Source organism: Coenobita brevimanus, chromosome 26, assembly GCF_032717465.1.
Source record: "Coenobita brevimanus isolate Jiangsu-jjx chromosome 26, ASM3271746v2, whole genome shotgun sequence".
In the NCBI taxonomy this organism is placed as follows: Eukaryota; Metazoa; Arthropoda; class Malacostraca; order Decapoda; family Coenobitidae; genus Coenobita; species Coenobita brevimanus.
The window spans coordinates 13545579-13564168 of record NC_136979.1 but is presented as its reverse complement, the minus strand read 5'-3'; the positions used below and the strand labels follow the sequence as shown (position 1 = coordinate 13564168).

Sequence of the window (18590 nt, the reverse complement as noted above, 5' to 3'; positions counted from 1 at the left end):
CAGTTCACTAACACTGAAACACCCATTTACAAAGTTTCATATCTCTAGCTCTCATCTCAGTGCAGCCATCTCCATAAATCAAGAGTTATAAAAAATCAGTGAATGGGGACAAAATAATCTTGCCTCATTTATTGCTAGTAAAACCAAGTATATACAATTTACTGATAGACGGATATTGCCAGATTCGTATATTACCTTCAATGCTACTAATATTCCCAACTCCAGAAGTATTGAAAATTCTCAGTGTTTCACTTAACATTGCCCTCAACTGGACCTCTCATGTCAGATCATCAGTTAAAACTGCCTCAGAGAAATTTGAATTATTGTACAGAGTCCGTAACTTCTTCACTGATGAGCAGTTAGCTATAATTTACAAAGGTCACGTGCGCTGTCAGCTAGAATATTGCTCACCCTTGTGGAATGGATGTGGAGAGGTTGCACTAAAACAACTAGACAATATTCAGAACAGTATTAATAACCTTGCTATAATAAATATACTACCTCCCCTACAAGTAAGAAGGAATGTTGCCTCCCTTGCATTATTTTACAGATACTTTTATGGCAAATGCTCAGACTAAATTGCATCCATTGTGCCATCTCTCCATGCCTTCCCTTGTGCAACACAGGCCTCTGGTAGCACTCATGACTGGAATGTCACACAGCCATATTGCAGAACATCTGCCTATCAGAATTCCTTTATAACCCAAATTGCATCTCTCTGAAACACCCTTCCTCGGAGTTGTTCTCCCCCAAACTTTACAGCTGTTCAAGTCCAACTGTTGCAGATCTTTCATGAATAGAGGATGACATGGCAGTAATCTGGTGTATGGATTATTATTTTTTTATTTGTTTTTCCTTCCCCTGTTCTGTTATTTAAAAAAAAAAAAAATAGTTATTCTAAGTACTAATACTAAGGGACTACATCAATGACGCTGTATATTATTTGTGGGCTTTGTCTGGATTGTTAGGTTGGGCGTGGAGCCAGTATCAGAATCCTGGGACTAAGCAGGCCTGTAGAAGCTCATCTCTTGTATTGTTGGGTTGGATCATTAAGTACATCAGATGTTGTGCTTGAAGGTGACGGAAGCAGAATAGGTGATTTCCTGGGGGTGCAACGAAATACCAAATCAGCGGTCATTTACCGAATCGGCACCAAATTGGCACTTTTAATTGGAATATATAATTTGTCACCATATAGCTTCATCTATCTATCTATCTATTGCCAGACGCCTCAATCCCGTTTGGGGTGGCCACAAACAAATCGGCTCCAAGTCGCCCTGTCCCACGCCATTTCACTGCCCTGCTCCCAACTCGCGCCCCCCTCTCTCATATACCTCTCCACCCCATCCCTCCATCTCATCCTCGGTCTCCCCCTCCCTCTTCCCCCCTCCACCTCACTCACATACACTCTCTTCGTCAGTCTTTCACCCTCCATCCTCTCCACATGGCCAAACCACCTCAGTGTGTTCCTCATAACGCTTCCTATCACATCCACATCAACACCACAACGCTTCTTTATATCCTCATTCATCAGCCTGTCTCTCCATGTGACTCCACAGGCTCCTCTTAAATAAATCATTTCCACTGCTCTCACTCTTGACTTGTGTCCTTCCAACAACGTCCAAGCTTCACTTCTGTACGTTAGAGTTGGTATCACAATAATCTGAAATCCAGTATAAAATTTGTCTTTAATTTACTTAGTAAAAAATCAGGATCCAGGGTGAAAATTTGCTGAAGTTAATGGAAGTGTTTTGCCTCCAGCTCAACAACTTGCCTTGACAGACCTCAGTTTTGCATAAATATTGATTTACAATGCAAATACATTTATTTGTCCTTTGTATCAATAGTAGTTGGTAGGTGGGGGCGCTCATGATCCACACACTCAATGTAGTGCTGCTTTGGGTGTCTGCCCTTTCCTCTCTTCTTTACTTCCTCTTCTGTCTTTCTTTCCTTCATTCTTTCCTCTTTCTTCTGCCTACACATGGCTTTGCATTCCCTTTCTTTCTTTCTTTCCTTCTTTCTTTCCCCTTCCTTCTGCCTATGGGTGACTGTACACTGTGTGACAAGCCAAGTGGTTTCCTCTACACCAGGAAACCATTTCCTATGCTGCGTGGTAACCACATAACCAAATTATGATGCCTGGTTGTTTAGTGGGTAATTAAGATGCTCGAATTGGATTGAGCTGGTGCAGGTCTATATCCAAGGGGAAGGGGTGGCTAGGGTTTATTGCATATGTAATGCCACTCAAGGATCAATGAGGCTGGTCACTTTCATCTTAAATGTCAGGACCAACTTGCCTAGCCAAGGGTTCCTATGCTCCTCCTGGGGCAACATAGGATTGGATGATGGGTGGATGGATGGATATATCAATACTGTCTTTATCAAAAATAGAAGTCTTGTGGTTAACGATATGAAGGGGGAAATATCCACACTACTTAGGGCATTTTAGCTCTGAAGCCTGAATTTCAGTTGACCCATTAGTGGGCAAGTTGCCTGCATGGGAGTCTTCATAGCATAAGTTTGTCGGTGTACACAGTGTGGGAAAGATGACGCAGGTGGCGTGGGTTGCTTCCAGCCAATAGGAGAGCATATTGGCAACACTCACAGGCAATTGCAAGCGGTTCCTTCCAAATGCATTGAGACAGAAAGGTGGGCAGCAGTCTTTGTTTAGCAGCCGATGTGGCCGTGTGTTGAGTTTTCCCGACTTTCGGTGCCCACACACAATAACCAATGGGGGTATTCTTTTTTTTTTTTCTTTCTTTTTTCTTTTTTTTTTAACACTGCAGTCTGTAGTTTAATTACTGTATTTTACAGTGATATGACTGAAAATAGTGTGGTATTACAGTATGTATGAGGGTGCTAAGGCTGCAGTGTGTGTGGACGGTGAACTGAGTGAATTTTTCTATTTGAAGGTTGGATTGAAACAGGAATGTGTCCATGGCTGTTCAAATTGTATATGCATGAGGTTATAAAAGAGATACAAGGTAGGGCAGTGGATGTTGGAGAAGCTCTAATGAGAGAGGGCAATGTGTGGAAACTCCCTGACCGCTGTTTGCAGATGATACTGTGTTGTTAAGTGAAGATGAAGGGGAGCTGCAAGGCTTGGTGGATGAGTTTGGGAGGGTGTGTAAGAAATGGAATCTAAAGGTGAAAGTGGGGAAGAGTAAAGTTATGGTCTTTGAGAGAGATGAAGTCACTGAATGTGCAGTGAGGTTGGATGAGGAGGAAATGGAAAATGTGAGTGCGTTTAAGTACTTAGGTAGTGTGATGAGTAAGGATGGAAGTTTAGAGAGTGAAGTGCTTGAAATGGTACAACAAGGAAGAAAGGTTGCTGGTTCTTTGCAAACAGTGATAAAAAAACAGGAAGGTGGGCATGGAAGTGAAAAAGTTACTGCATGACAGCATTGTGATAGCAACTCCAACATATAGAAGTGAAGCTTGGACCTTGTTGGTGGGACACAACTCAAGAGTGAAAGAGTGGCAATGAGTTATTTGAGAGATGCATGTGGAGTCATATGGAGAGACAGACTGACAAATGAAGAAAAGAATGAGCATTATGGTGTGAATGTGGATGTGATGGGATGCGTTAGGAGAAACACACTGAGGTGGTTTGGCCATTTGGAGAGGATGGAGAGTGAGAGACTGACGAGGAGAGCGTATGTGAGTGAGGTGGAGGGGGGAAAGGGAGGGGAAGGCCAAGGATGAGATGGAGGGATAGAGTGGATAGGTATATGAGAGAGGGGTGTGTGAGCTGGTTGCAGGGCAGTGAAATGGCTGGGGACAGGGCAACATGGAGGAGTTTGGTTTGTGACCATCCCTTATGGGATTAAGGCGTCTAGCAATTGGTAGACAGATAGACAGATTTTAGGAAATAGCTGACAAGCATGTGCCATGTAAGGTGAGGCTCCTGTGGGACTAGTGCCAGATCTCCGGGAAACCACTCTCCGTCTGCCAGGGCCTTATTGCCTGCTATGAAGGAAACCACGTAAGTCCCCTTTGTGACTTTGTGCACACTATAATCATATTTTTTTCAGTGAATGGATGGGTGTGAAACTTGACTGTAGAAAAGTAAATGATAACCATCAAGTTGATGGGCCATTATTATTCCAAACATGATATCATTGGTAGTTTTGTCTTTTATACCATTTTTAGTGAACGTTATCATTATCCTATTGCATGAAGGATTGTGATGTGTGATGATAATGGTGCACAGTGTATTTGCAAAGCTAAGTGCATCCCTTTTCACTTCAGAGCAACATCATTCTACCATCAAGACAAGAGGACATGTAGGTGGGTGGGCTCCTCGAGAACTGGTGGTAATGACTTCAAGGTGGATGATGATGGTGACCTCTGAGATGATGACATCATCGACCCTTACTTCCTAATCAACATCGGCGATGATAAACTCGTGACTCCGAGGAAAGGTTAGTACAGCATTTTGTTAACCCCTTAAATGTGGATCGTCACGTTTGCGATTCGAGTTAATTTTGAATAAATGCGGGCAGGGTTTAGTTAAAAGGAAAAATTAATGGCCATCTAACCCCTCCGTGGCCGAAGGCCCGGAATTTTCCGTGTACCCCAGGCCGACGCCGGAGCCATTTTTTGAAGTTTCGAAAATTGATTTTTTTTTCTCTGCCATATTGAAGAGAAAGTTCAGATGCACCTAACAGTGCAAATCCCAGCTTCCTAGATGCATTTTGTGGCTTGAAATGAAGTGCGGAAGTTGCAGAAATATCGACAACCGATATCGCTGCCCAGGGGACTGCCGCATCGCAACTGGGCAAGTGTTTTTATTTTTTTTTTTTTACCTCCCAAAACAATGTGAATGGTGCTGAAATGTTGTGCATATATGAGATATGATGATATCAAATGACTTCAGTACATAATCTGTTGGGAATGGCTGGAAAAAAAAAATGTTATGAATACACTTCACCTTTTTTATATAAAATATGTTTATAGTAGTTTCGAGTTATTTTTTAAGATATCGTTAAGCCCATGCTTGGAAAAGGGAGCGAAAGAGTTGAATTTTCAGTCCTAAATGAGAAAACTGCACGTTCTCCAAGGCTAGACTCTGCCACGGGAGAATAAAGTGGAGGGTCAGATCTGATTAGCAATACGGAAGTTGAGTCGCAACTTCCAGCTCCCACATCACAAGCATGGCTAAAAATTGAATCGTAATGCAGTTTCAGAACTAAGAATAGGTCTAATTATTACGAATACAGATACAAAGCAGAAGTAAATACGTTTACAGACGAGGGGAAACGTATTTTTTCCGTCATAACTTGTTCATCTTTCTCTATAATTTTACGTTCATCTTTATCATTTTACCATGTTATTTTCGCAATATATATTGCTGTCTCGTAAACAGGGTGGTTGTGTATGTTTCACAAGGGAGGAAAAAGATCTTATTTTCTGTCTGGGGCGAGATAATGGGTGTAACTGTATGTGTTTAGGCATGGCCACGAGCAAAAAAATCGTACATCCATTCGTCACGACAGCAGGTGGTGAACTGACAGATGATACGTGAGAGGGTGAAGTCAAGGTCAGTCTCATGTTCCATATTTTCCTTCACTCCCGAAAGTTTTCACAGTTTTCTACAAGTTGCACTGCATCAAACGATCCAAACCATTACAGCAAACCTGAGCAAATAGGTAAAGATACCAAGACAAAAATGTATTTTTCTCTTGTTATCATGTCTTTTTTGTATGTGCCTGTATTACTTCATAATCGTAAACAGGTGGTTGTGTGTGTTTTGCAAGAGAGGACAACGATGATATGTTCTGCCTGGGTCGAGATAATGGGTGTAGTTGTGCTTGTTTAGGCGTGGTCAGGAGCGAAATAATCGAAAATCCACTCATCACAGCAACAGGCTCTGAACTGCTTGATGGGGTGTATGGGAGTGTAGTGTAGGTCAGTGTGAAGACGTTCAGAACGTTCATTCACTTCCCAAAAATTTCTGCAGGTTTTTATAGGCTGTGATCAAACGACGCCGGTGGCCATTTATCGGCTAAACGTCATTCGATGCCAGCGGCCACGGAGGGGTTAAAGGGGCTAGTTAAAATGGAAGGACAAACTGACTGGTATTTAATTTTTAAAGGGATCTACCTTGAGCACATGTTTACTAGACATTTATTTACAGTGATCCGAAGTGGGCATTAAATTAACGAGATTAATTCAAAGGTAGCAATAGGGTGTATGGCATTTAAATTGTAAAGGGAATTACATTATGTTGACCTATCTACCTTATCAGTGTTAACCTGACCTTTATTTTGTGTATCTTGACTAACCTTTCCTATCTTATCTTACATTACATTAACTTACACCTTACCCATACATACGTTAGCTTATATTATTTAATGTATACTTTACAGTTACAGGGGATGTGAATCATGTGCAGCTCTACAAAAAAGGCCAAGAACACTCCCATTCCTCATACAAAATGTGACATGCTCACCCATCTCTACAGGACTCCAATAAGGGAATGGAGATGGTATATCATGCTGTTTGGGTATGCTTTGGACCTATGCATCTGCACTGCCTGGCTGCTGTACAAGCGTGACTGCCTGTCACTCAGGGAGAAGCCGATGCCTCCCAAGAACTTCAGGCTGGACATCTCCAGATTTGCCAGGTGCCAGAAGACAAACAACCTCGAGGTCCATCCGGCACTCCTTGAGCATCAACCTCAGAGGCCCATGGTTCCAGGAGCAGAGAAATGCTTGGACAACTGCAAGCCCCACCTGCCCAAATATGTCATTAGCTGCCAAACCTGTAAGCACTGCTCAAAGAAAGGAAGCATTCATTGGTCACAGTGGATGTATACAGTGTGTAAGGTCACTCAGCCCGCCGGAATCCCGAAATTGTTTCCTGCCCTTCCATGAAGCCTCAGGGGGGGAATTTTTGTATATATACTAGGATAAAATGTAATACATATATTTTTGTAACTTTGTATAATTATATGTATGAAATATGTCAGTTTTTAATTCAAATTTCCTCTAGTTTGTAAGAAAAAGTAAATATAAAATTTTATTACTTTTATATTAGCACTAATTTTTTAGAAATTACATATTAACTTGAAATATGAATATTAATTTCAAAGAAAAATTTTAATCTCTAAAGGGCTCAAAAGCCTAGAAAGGATTAACATGGATAAATATGGTTACAAAAATACCTCAACTTATGAACATAACTGGTTCCAAGAGCCTGCTGATTCTGTCTGCAAATTAAAATCCATGGATAAATATGGATACAGAAATACCTCAACTTATGAACATAACTTGTTCCAAGAGCCCGCTGATTCTGTTCGCAAATTAAAATCCCTTACAGTACTACACGTACAACATAAAAAACACTGTACTGTTCACTGATCTGTCGGTAGGGTCTTAAATATTCCCAACCCCCTCACACACCATAAGTTTTCAATAAGTTTTGATTCCACGCACAGAACCAAAATCTTGCTCAGGCTGGCTCCGCTTGCGCTGCAAGGAAAAACGTTCTATGGCCCATTTTACCCTCGGAAAGCGCTTATATTGTTATAAATCGCTTCCCATCATCTTCATTGGTGTTTATACTATCAGATATGGAAAAAAAAAACAAAAACATAAAACAGATGAGTAAATGTACATAAATGAAGCCTGAATAAACCTTATTTACGTGAAAACTAGCTTCTGATAACTTCTCAACATCACCATGAAAAATTTTTCCCATGACACGCAGCTGCAATGGACATGTCTATATGCAGAAAATCACGATCTTTCATCTGTGAAAGTTTCAAGTGATATATCCAATAGTTTTCGAATAAATCGAAAAAAACTACAAAAATCGCCTAAAAACGTCTGATTTGTTTATTACTGTATTTTGTATGTTGTTAGTGACACTGTAACAAACATAAATGTAAATTCTATCCAGTTTTGTAGCCCAAAGGTTAACCCGCTGTGTGCCGGCTATTTTTAGCCCTATGGGTCACCCCAGTGCCAGCCATTTTTCGACCTTTTTTTGGGGGGGCTAAAATGATAGATTCTGATGTGGAAAAAATGAATTTCACCATTAAAATGCTCACTGAGGCTCGGAAATGAGTTTTATTGAGTCCTGCATACTCATGTACAGGTATAGCCGCTCTCACGCTCACCAAGTATGTGAGAGAAAGCTGTTTTCTATATAAGGTATACTCAGGTATTTATGCTGGGAAGATATAGCAATGTTCAGTGCACTTTTCTGATTACTTGTTACTTCAGCATCTATCACAATTTGCATGTCTTTCTCACTGTGAATGCATTATCTTACACTTACTTGAAGATAGGTACAACCTGACTTCATCACGTACAGTCCTGGCACTTACAAGAAGGTATTTACAACTTGACTTCACTATATAGTCCTTACACTTACAAGAAAATGTCTACAACTTACACTTACATGAAAATATTTACAAAATGCCTTCACTATGTACAGCACTGGGTGAGGCACACAGGCAGAGTGAGGCAGAGCGAGCATGAGGGGGGGAGCGAGTGAGCGTATGGCCTTGACAGCCTGGGGGATGGTAAAGGAACAGTTACCTTACAAGCCTGCCAATTTTTACCCGCGAATCTTGAAAAATGCGGTCACAGTGAATTTTTTATTTTAAACCATTTTAAAACGGCACTGGCACTGGCCACGAAATTATGTCAGACCATTTTAAAACAGCACTGGCATGCGGCGGGTTAAAGAAGCCCATGATATAATTCAGTGTTAAAACCATTACTGTTGTGGAGAAAATGAATTTTGAAAAATTATGATGGGTTGCGCGTGGTTTGTGCGCTGTGACAGCTCGTACGCTCAGGCCCATAGGCTGAGTATGTTCATCTTTTGTAACTTTTCCCCATTAATTTTCACACATATGTTACTTTGCTTAACAAAAAGCATGCACAGGAAATCATCAGCTTGATCAAACTTTTTTCAGATTTTTGATGCGACCTATACTTTACGACTAAAATGACTGACAGACTAGCAATGAAATGCACCACATTTTCCGTATGAGAAATATATAGTAAACACATAATTTGTACCTTACAATACAACAGTATTATACCTAGACAAATAAGCTGGTTACTCACGTCCCCTAGCAGTGTTGTAGTGTTTCTTGAGAGGAGATGGAGTTGCAGAGAGGAGGACAGGTACGATCACAGCCTGAGTGTGAGTGTGAGTATTTGTGATGTGTGTGTGTGTGTGTGTGTGTGTGTGTGTGTGTGTGTGTGTGTGTGTGTGTGTGTGTGTGTGTGTGTGTGTGTGTGTGTGTGTGTGTGTGTGTGTGTGTGTGTGTGTGTGTGTGTGTGTGTGTGTGTGTCTGTCTGTTTGTGTGTTTGCGATGTGATTTACTGCTGTATGCTTTCATCAGCATGATACTGATGAAAGCACAATCCTATGCAGAGCGGTACATCGCAAACAGGATATATATAAGGGTGTCCTTCCTCCTCTTGTTGAAGTAGCACAACACACACTGCAGCCTTTTCCTGTTGGGGATTCTCTCCAGGGTGTGGTGCAGAGTGGAGTCCAAGCGTGTTCTATCGTCGATATATCGATGGCGATTGGACGGTGGTGCTCCTCCATCTCCTCACCTCCGTACTCTTGCTGGGGTGTCGTGGCAGCAGCTGGCCAAGTAACTCCTGATGGGCCAGCTACTGCGGGAGGTGGAGGGTCGTGGCAGTAACTGGCGGAGTTACTCCTGACGGACTAGCTACTGCAGGAGGTGGAGCGGAGGCTGAAGTTTATGTTGTGGTTGCTGCAGGTACAGGTGGTTGTTGGCGTGAGGGAAAGTTTGGGGCATGGTGAAAGGTATGACCCGATGCCAGCCACTTCTCCCCCCGGAATGTCAGGAGTTTGTGACATATGTGCTCCTGGAATTCCAGGAGAGTCATAGGTCTCTGGGTGTTCTTCTTGTAGAAGGTGTAGGCATTAAATAGGGCCATATGGATGAAGTAGAAGGTCATTTTCTTTGTCCACTTGACCGTCCTCCTTTGGGCAGGGTAGTATTGGATCATCTGATTGAAATGATCCACCCCGCCCATGTGCCGATTGTAGTCCTCCACCATGACGGGCTTGTTCACTGTTTTCAGAATGTGGTGGAATCTCCCGTCTGGACCCTTGACCTTCCCATGCACCTGCTTAGGGATGGTGGTGTCGCTGTGGAAGGTGAACACCATACTTATGATAAGTTTGTCCTTCCACAACAACACCATAACATTGCCCTTGTGTCTAGCTTCCACTCCATCATCAGGAAGGCATTTAGCACTGCTGATGTCCTGCAGCTCCCTCGGTGCTCCCCTTGCCAGTCGTACTGTCCCACAAACATACGCTCCCTCTGCAAAGAGGTGTTCGCACAGCAATACAAAGTTGTAATAATTGTCCATATACAACTTTTATCCTTTGCCCTTCAAAGGTTCAACGAGGCCCCACACTGTGTTCTCTAGAGACTTCTTCTCCCCCGTGTATACTTCCAAGTTCCAAATGTAACCACTCCTTGCCTCAGCCAAGATGTATAGTTTTATGGCATACTTTTGGGGCTTCATAGGGTTATATGCACGGAAGGAGAGCCACCTCTTCCAACCCAGATATCTCTCATCCAGGCTAAGATGTTCACCCGGGATGTAAACCTCCTTGAACCTCTGAAGGAGATACTCTATCACTGTGCGAATCCTTATCAGCCGGTCCTGATTGTCCTCGGGTATGGTGAGACTACTGAAAGCATGAACATGCTTCAGGATGGCCCTGAAGCGCTTTCCACTCATAGCTTGCCGAAATATAGGGTAATCATGAACCTCTGATGAATGCCAATAGCGTCTTATGGTTGGCAGTTCACAAATCCCCATAAGAAAGTACAATCCAGGAACCAAACCATTTCCTCTTCGTTGCAGAGGCACCAAACATCTAGTGCAGTCCCCAGAAACGTGGCATATTTGTTTGTCTTGACTGTCAGGTAGGTGAGTAACTCCCTGGTAAAAAAAAAGTTGGAAGTATTGGAGTGGTGTGGTTGGTGTTGCCACTCTCAAACCTGGGGTTTCAGTGAAGGGGCCAGCACTGGGTGTAAATGACCCAGAACTCCAAGCTTCCTCCTGACGGTCACCACCTGGGGAAATGCTTGGCTGTGTACGTGTGTGGCGCACACAACCCCGAGACAGATGACTACCTCTCGGTCGCCCACCACTACCTCGCCTAGGCCCGCGTCGCCCTCGTCTTGGTTGTGGGGAGGGAGATGGTGATGATGATTGTGTCAATGATAGCTGGGTGGATGAAGGTTCAGGTGATCCTGGTGATGGAGATGGTTGTGGTGATGGTTGTGATGAAGATGGTTGTGGTGGTGATGGTTGTGGTGAAGATGGTTGTGGTGAAAATGGTTGTGGAGGAGATGGTTGTGGTGGTGGTGGTGGTGGTGGTGGTGGTGGTGGTGGTGGTGGTGGTGGTGGTGGTGGTGGTGGTGGTGGTGGTGGTGCTGCTGCTGCTGCTGCTGCTGCTGCTGCTGCTGCTGCTGCTGCTGATGATGATGATGATGATGATGATGATGATGCTTGCTTATATTCAGGGGGAATGAAGTCTGAAGGGGAGAGTGACTTTCCAGATTTAGTGGGAAGATAATATGGAAATATCTTGGATGGGTGGTGAGATGTGGGCAGGTTGAAGTGTGGTGAGAGTGTAGGGTGAGTCTGGGCAGAAAGAGGTCAGTGTTTGCGGTGGGGGGGTGGATGTTAAGTGGCAATAATGCGGCTCGGTCTCCAGGGTCGAGATGCTTTCAGTGGTGGCAAGAGTGGTGGCAGTGAAGGCAGTGGTGCCGTGGGGGATAGGAATGATGGCAGGGATGGTGGTGGTCTCTGGGAAGGTGATAGATGTTGTCAGAGTGATGGCAGTAGGAGTGGTAGTAGCACCAGTTGTGGCAGTGGAGAAAGGACCAGTGGTGGCAGTGGTGAAAGGAATTGTGGTAGTGATGGTGCTACTACCACTCTCTACAGTGCTTATAACAGCAGCCTTGACTGCGGGTTTGCCCTTATCACCCATAGGGTCATATTTCACCCTCACTCTCCTGCTCCTCACTCTCTTCTCAACATATTCACTTTCCCCTTCATTTAAATTTTCACTGCTTTCTTCACTCTAACTTCCAATGAATATGTATTTCATATATTCTTCCTCTGACAGGCCATTGCGAGACATTTTTCTGGTTTATAGTGTAAAAAATATAAGAACAGCACAGGAACAGTAAAGTTGGTTTGAAATTTTCAAATCTGGCTTTCTCTGAAAATATATAAGAAACACTTATAAACGTTCTTCACAAGCACACTGCACTATATACAACACAATATCACTATACACATTTAAGGTCTGGACGGTGTGGTAGTATCCAAACGCGGGTTTAAATGCCCGGCTGGGTGCTCACATACCCTCCCAGCCTGACTGACGGGACAATACTGAGCTAAATATGGGCCACTTACCCTTCTGATAAGCTCCCGGCTGTTGCCATACATTTCCCCCAGACCTGGCAACCCTCAGCTTTGACTCAACCAAATATGACGCAAATCCATCCATAGGAAAAGTTACTATGACAATTTATAGGGACGTTGCATCATCAGTTACTCTTCAGATTAAAAGGATTATGAATTACATTGTGTCACCGTGTGTGAGGGGGTCAAGCAGTTTATATTGTATTGTAAAATATAAATGCATAAATTAACACAAGAAATACACGAGAAAAACATACAGTATAAGACATAACTCTGTTCCTGCTATTGTCCGATGCCTGTTTACTACTGATGAAATGGAACGTTTCCACCTGTAAAGATGTGGATGTGGCAAGCATTTCGTTTCGTTAGTTGTAAATATACATTGGACATATGCGATAACAGTTATTTTATAAACATTACTGTAGCTCACCTAAGGGCAGACATAGCAGGACTTCCAGGAAATGAGAGGACGCAGGTGGAGGAGTGGAGTTAGTTGGAAGATGTGGGTGGGGAGAGAGCAATGGGCAAGTCAGGATTTTCGGGAGAAGCAGGCTGAATGGATGTGGGTGAAGGCTCAGCAAAGGAGGCTGAAGGCTCAGCATAGGAAGTTGAAGGCTCAGCACAGGAGGCTGAAGGCTCAGCTGTGCTTCGTCTAATTTCGTTTCCACCCTTGGGAAAAACCTCGTGATTGACGACTGGGAAGCGTTCTTCTTTTTCTCGTCAAGGAAAAGACGATAGCAGGCCAGGGTATCATGCACAGCAGCACAGACTCTGCCAAATTAATCGGCATTCGGATCCTGTTCTTCAAAGGAAGCAAGCCCTTTCTCTACTATTCCAAAAGCACCTGTTAACCCATTGATAGCCATTTTCCTGGTCTGAATTTCTGGCTCAGCATCTTCCTCCATCCATTGTAAGTCTAACTCCATTAACTCCTCATTCATCAGTTCCTCCTTATGAGCCTCCAACAACTAATCAAAGTCCTCTTCCACCAGATCCATATTTAGTTCCTTACTCAGCACACCATGTTAGCAACAACCTCAGTGTCCGTGAGGCCTCTGAAGTCCTGCACATATTGGTGGCAAAGGTGCTTCCACACATCATTCATGTTAATCTGTTTTACCTCATGCAAGGAAGCAGCGATGTTTTGGATGGTCTTGTAGATGTTATAATCCTTACAAAAATCACACAAAGTCTTGCCTCCCTCAGCTTCAGTTGCTGCTACTGCCTGTCTCAATGTAAGGCGGAGGTAATACCTCTTGAAGGTGGCAATAACTCCTTGATCCATGGGTTGGAGGAGTGAGGTTGTGTTCAGTGGCAGGTACACAACCTTAATGTTGAGGTGATAATCATTAAGGTTGGGAGGGTGTCCAGGGGCATTATCTAGGACAAGGAAAATTTTGAAGGCAATGTTCTCTTCTTTGCGGTATTTCTTCACTTGTGGCACAAAGTAGTTGAAGAACCAGTCCTCAAAATGGGCAAGGATAATCCATGCCTTGCTGTTCGCCACCCATATCGTTGGGAGGGACGCCTTAGGGATGTTCTTCAGGGCACATGGATTGGCTGAGTGATACACGAGGAAAGGCTTCAGTTTGCAGTCACCAGAGGCATTGTCACCCAGCAGAAGAGGCAGCCTGTCCTTGGAGACCTTAAATCCTGGCATACACTTCTCTTCCTTGGATATGAAGAACCTTTCGGGCATTCTATTCCAAAATAAACCCGTCTCATCAATATTGAAAACTTGCTCCGGGAGATAGCCGCCCTCCTCGATGATCTCTGCCAATGTAGATGGGAACTCCTTCGCTGATACCGTGTTGGAACTAGCTGTCTCACCACTTACCTTCACGTTATGGAGGTTAGTCAGTGATTTAAAGCCGTAAACCATCCAAGACTTGCATTAAACTCTACATTCTTTTCCTCTGGACATTTCTTCTTTAGATCCTGGAAGAGTTTAGTGGCCTTCTCCTGTATCAGCCCTGTGTTGAGAGGGATGCGCTCGTGAATCTGGTTGTCTATCCACACACTCAGAAATTTCTCCATCTCCTCGATAATAAGCCCACGTTTTTTGGCAATGATGGTGGACTTCATGAACACAGCACCCTTCACATGCTTCAGAATATGCTCCTTATCCTTAACAATTGTCCCCAGTTGATCTGCTCATCCCAAATGAATCCGCCACAGCACTAATTTTTTAACCTCGTTCAACATGCTTTATTATTTTTCAGTTTTTGTTCCACAGAGATGGCACGTCGCTTCCTAGATGAGAAAGAAGCACCACTATCAACACGCTTGCATTTGCCAGCCATATTAAATGGAGTGGAAAAACTAAAAAGCACAATAAGCAGCGATCCTTTCTCCTCCATGTGAACAAAACAAAAACAAAAAATGGCGGGTTAGCCCCCTAGCACCCACACTGCCATCTAGCAACCCGCCTCACAACTACTGTCACCCGCCACATTCAAAAACAGTCGCAACGGGCCGCTACAAACTAAATTAGTTTTTTGTGGTTATGTTCGTACCTGTGAAATGTTCGTTATTTTTTTCATGTTCGCATCTTTGAAATGCTCGGATCTTGAATGCTCGTAAGTTGGGGTATGTCTGTACTTATGAAACCAGGAGGGAGCCCTCATGGGCCATTTCTTTGGATGGAAATAAGGCATGTGGAGTTGCAAAAATTGGAGAAGTCATGAGAGTAAATATTCTTAGAAATGGCTAAATATTAATAATCTAAGAGGGTTATTTTTATATCTCCACTTTTTCTCATGGTGCCCACTAAAAGGCTAATAGTTATAGTAATCACAATTCTTTTACCAGATTCAGATAATTAGATGTGTATGAACCTATATGGTAATAAAATTTATATTTTCCAATTAAAAATGCCGATTTGGTTGATGACTGCCAATTTGGTACTTTGTTGCACTGCTTTTTTGGTATGTGGAGCTTTCGAAGGTGAAAATATTGAATAGGAGCTTGACTGCTAAATCGACAGGTTAGTGTCAGTTTTACTGGCTGGCTTTGGTGATGGGTCTCCATTTGTGATGTGGTTCATATTACGAGTGGTGGCTGTAGTGTTTTGCCTTGGGATCCTGGACTGTTTGTCTGCTCTAAAGGTGGAGTGTCTGGGGCCAGGGTTTAACTCTGGTAGACCACTGTCATCGACATCCATAATGCATGAAGTAGGTGGAGCCCCATAAACATATTCCACTGGTGCAGATGGTGTGTGTGTGTGGCAAATGTAATGGTCTGTTGGCTTTGGGTGTCATCTGTATGAACTGCTCTGGTAGACGTGGTATCTGACATCAACTGGGATACAAATGAGACCAACAGCTGGCATTAATCATCTACATTAAAGGACACTTCTCCATTCACTGCTGTGGCAAGGCACTGTACACTGCAAGGGAACATTGGTTCAGTGTGTGGGATGGCCCTGCAGGGGCAACTGTTGCCTGTGACTGATGCATCTGTTTGGCAGGACAGACCTGAGATGCTCTACTCTTACTACTATTGTGATGACAGTTTTGATTAAACTTTTACTTCTTGATGACAATTTTGATTAATCTCTTACTTCTTTATTTTCCAATATTTCCCACTCCTATATGACCAATCTTTGTCACAGAGCTCAGTCCATGGAGATCCTGGTTTGATTTATCATTCTGGTATTGGTTTTAGGGCTGGATGCCCTTCAAGATACCAACACTCCCTCTTGAACCAGGCATGGGTATGGCACTGAGTTGGGCTGTCATGCCCCACCAGTGGCTGGAGGGTTGCTTTTAGTCAGAATGCTGCTCACAGGCCCTTTCTGGTTTGGCCCTCCTAGGTTGAGGCAGTATTCAAGCTTGATGACTATTGTAAGACAGCACTTCATGAACAGGCTCATCTCCATCCTTGTAAACCCACCACCACTTTTTTTGGCTGGAGCTAGGGCTCAAGAGGATCTCAGGAGAGGTGGAGGATGAGGTGGCCTGGCTAACCTCCTCTATGCCCTCCTTGTACCTACACTCAATAGGCCACCACCACTTTTTCTGGCTAGGGCTGTAGCTTGAGAATCTCATGAGAGGGTGGGGGATGTGGTGGACTAGCCGACCTCCTTTTTGCCCTACCCCTGAAGGGCCATGAACTTTTCCAGATGAGACTCTGGTTCATGAGGGGTCTCAAGTGATGTGGGGGAGTGCTCTTAGTCAGACTGCTGCTATGGTCCTTTCGCAGCAAGAAGTCCGTTCAGGGTGTGGCAGAAGTTGGGATTTCCCCGAGTGCGACGTTGCCAATTTGACCACCAATTATCGGATTATCACTCTCTCCCTACCTACCCCCATCACACCTGTTTCTCTCCGCCCCCCCCTCTCTCTCTCTCTCTCTCTCTCTCTCTCTCTATATATATATATATATATATATATATTATATATATTTATTATTTATTTTCAACTTTTTTCCACACCACCTATAAGGTAAAAGTCTAGGCGCGTTTTATTTTTAAGAGGTTTCCCCTGTAGGCCTAATCCTCTCTCTGACCCTGGGTCCCTCGCCGATCTCGGCGTGGCAACATGGGAAAAAAGCTCTGCCACATGTCATAGAATTCATTCAAATCGTTGTTATAATTCTAAAAAGTGATACTCAATGTACTATATAGCTTCCTTTATTATAAACAGAATATAAAAAACAATTTCAAATAGCACATAGATGGGAAATAAGAGAGAGAGAGGCATGTACTACGGTTGATTTGGCAGCATCGCTAGAGGTGATTCACCAGGTGGGCCCCACCCTGAATGGACTTCTTGCGGTGAAAGGACCATAGTAGGCCCTTCTAGTATGGCTACACCTACCTAGTCTAGCCCAACTAGGTCCTGCACACCAATGCAAGGTACACTTCCTGAGCAGGTTGATTTAACTCTTACTAACTGGAAGATTTAGATTTTCCTTTTTTTTTTTTTTTTTTTTTTTTTTTTTTTTCAAGAGATGAACAGAGGAAGGAAAAACAAACTGAATAAAAAAAAAATTTATACACCAGATAACAGGTATCCTCCATTCATTAAAAAAAAAAAAAAAAATGTAACACTTGTACTTGAACTGCTGTTGGCTTAAGTCTGGGGAGAAACTACTCTGTGTAAGTGAGGTCCAAAGAGAAGCAGTTCAGAGAATGATGGAGTTCTGATAGACAGATGTTTTGCAATATGGCTGTGTGACAGTCAAATCAAAAGCGATACCAGATGCTCGGGCAGCACAAGGGAAGGCATGGTGAGGTGGCACAGTGGATGCAACATTGTCTGAGCATTTGCACTTTTTATCTGTAAAATAATGCGAGGGAGGCAACATTCCATCTTACTTGTAAGGAAGGCAATTTATTTTTAATTGCTGGTTTATTAATTATTCTTATGGCTTTGTTTGGAATTTTGTCCAGTTGTTTTAATGACATCTCTCCACATCCACTCCAAAAGATTCAGTTTTCATTAACCCCTTTACTCTCAAGGTGCTCTCCTAAATTCAACATTATTATGTGATAAAAGCAAGAAAAAAATTGACAACTTCAGAATTGAAAATACCTTGGTGGTGCTTCAAAATGTCTGTGAGTCTTCTTCTAAAGGGTGCCTTCAAGAAAATGCAATACACTGATAAATCTTAGCTGTTAGACTTCATACACAGGAGCTTACCTGATTGCTTAAGATGGGTCAGTAATGGTCTAAACAGCTTCTCATGAGAACATCCATCTGGGTGCGTAATGAGGATATCCACATCCCCACAGGTGGGCTTCCCTCGACGGTAAGATCCACACACCTCCACTACTAGGCCATGTACCAGTTCACCTGCTGCTTTTCGCACCTAAGACAAGAGTCAGGCACAATTAGGGACCACAGATCACACTGTAACAACTCGGGACAAAAGAGAACTCCCTCTTAGTAAATCCCCCCAAAAAGTGGTTATAATAGAAGGATCTCAAGATTGCTCCTTTCTATGTATCTTTCCTCTAACTCTCTCAACCACTCTTCTTCCCCTGCATTTTCCTCACCTATGGAGCACTGATTTGCTTCTTAAATAACTGTGTATCTCAAAACAACTTATAATCCATAAAATTCAGTACAGGTATCCCCACCTTCACGATAGGGATGCATTGTCCCAAAACCAATATTACCATTAACCCTT

General features: G+C 43.1%; 1 protein-coding gene across 1 annotated transcript in view; it reads right to left on the bottom strand.

The window, feature by feature from the left end:
- The window catches only part of LOC145394071 (DNA polymerase lambda-like), a 342275-nt gene that overhangs the window by 220535 nt on the left and 103150 nt on the right, over window positions 1-18590 (bottom strand). The window contains exon 5 of the mRNA XM_080268039.1: window positions 18101-18269. Coding sequence (XP_080124165.1) covers window positions 18101-18269 — 169 coding nt within the window. The remainder of the gene's footprint in view (window positions 1-18100; window positions 18270-18590) is intronic.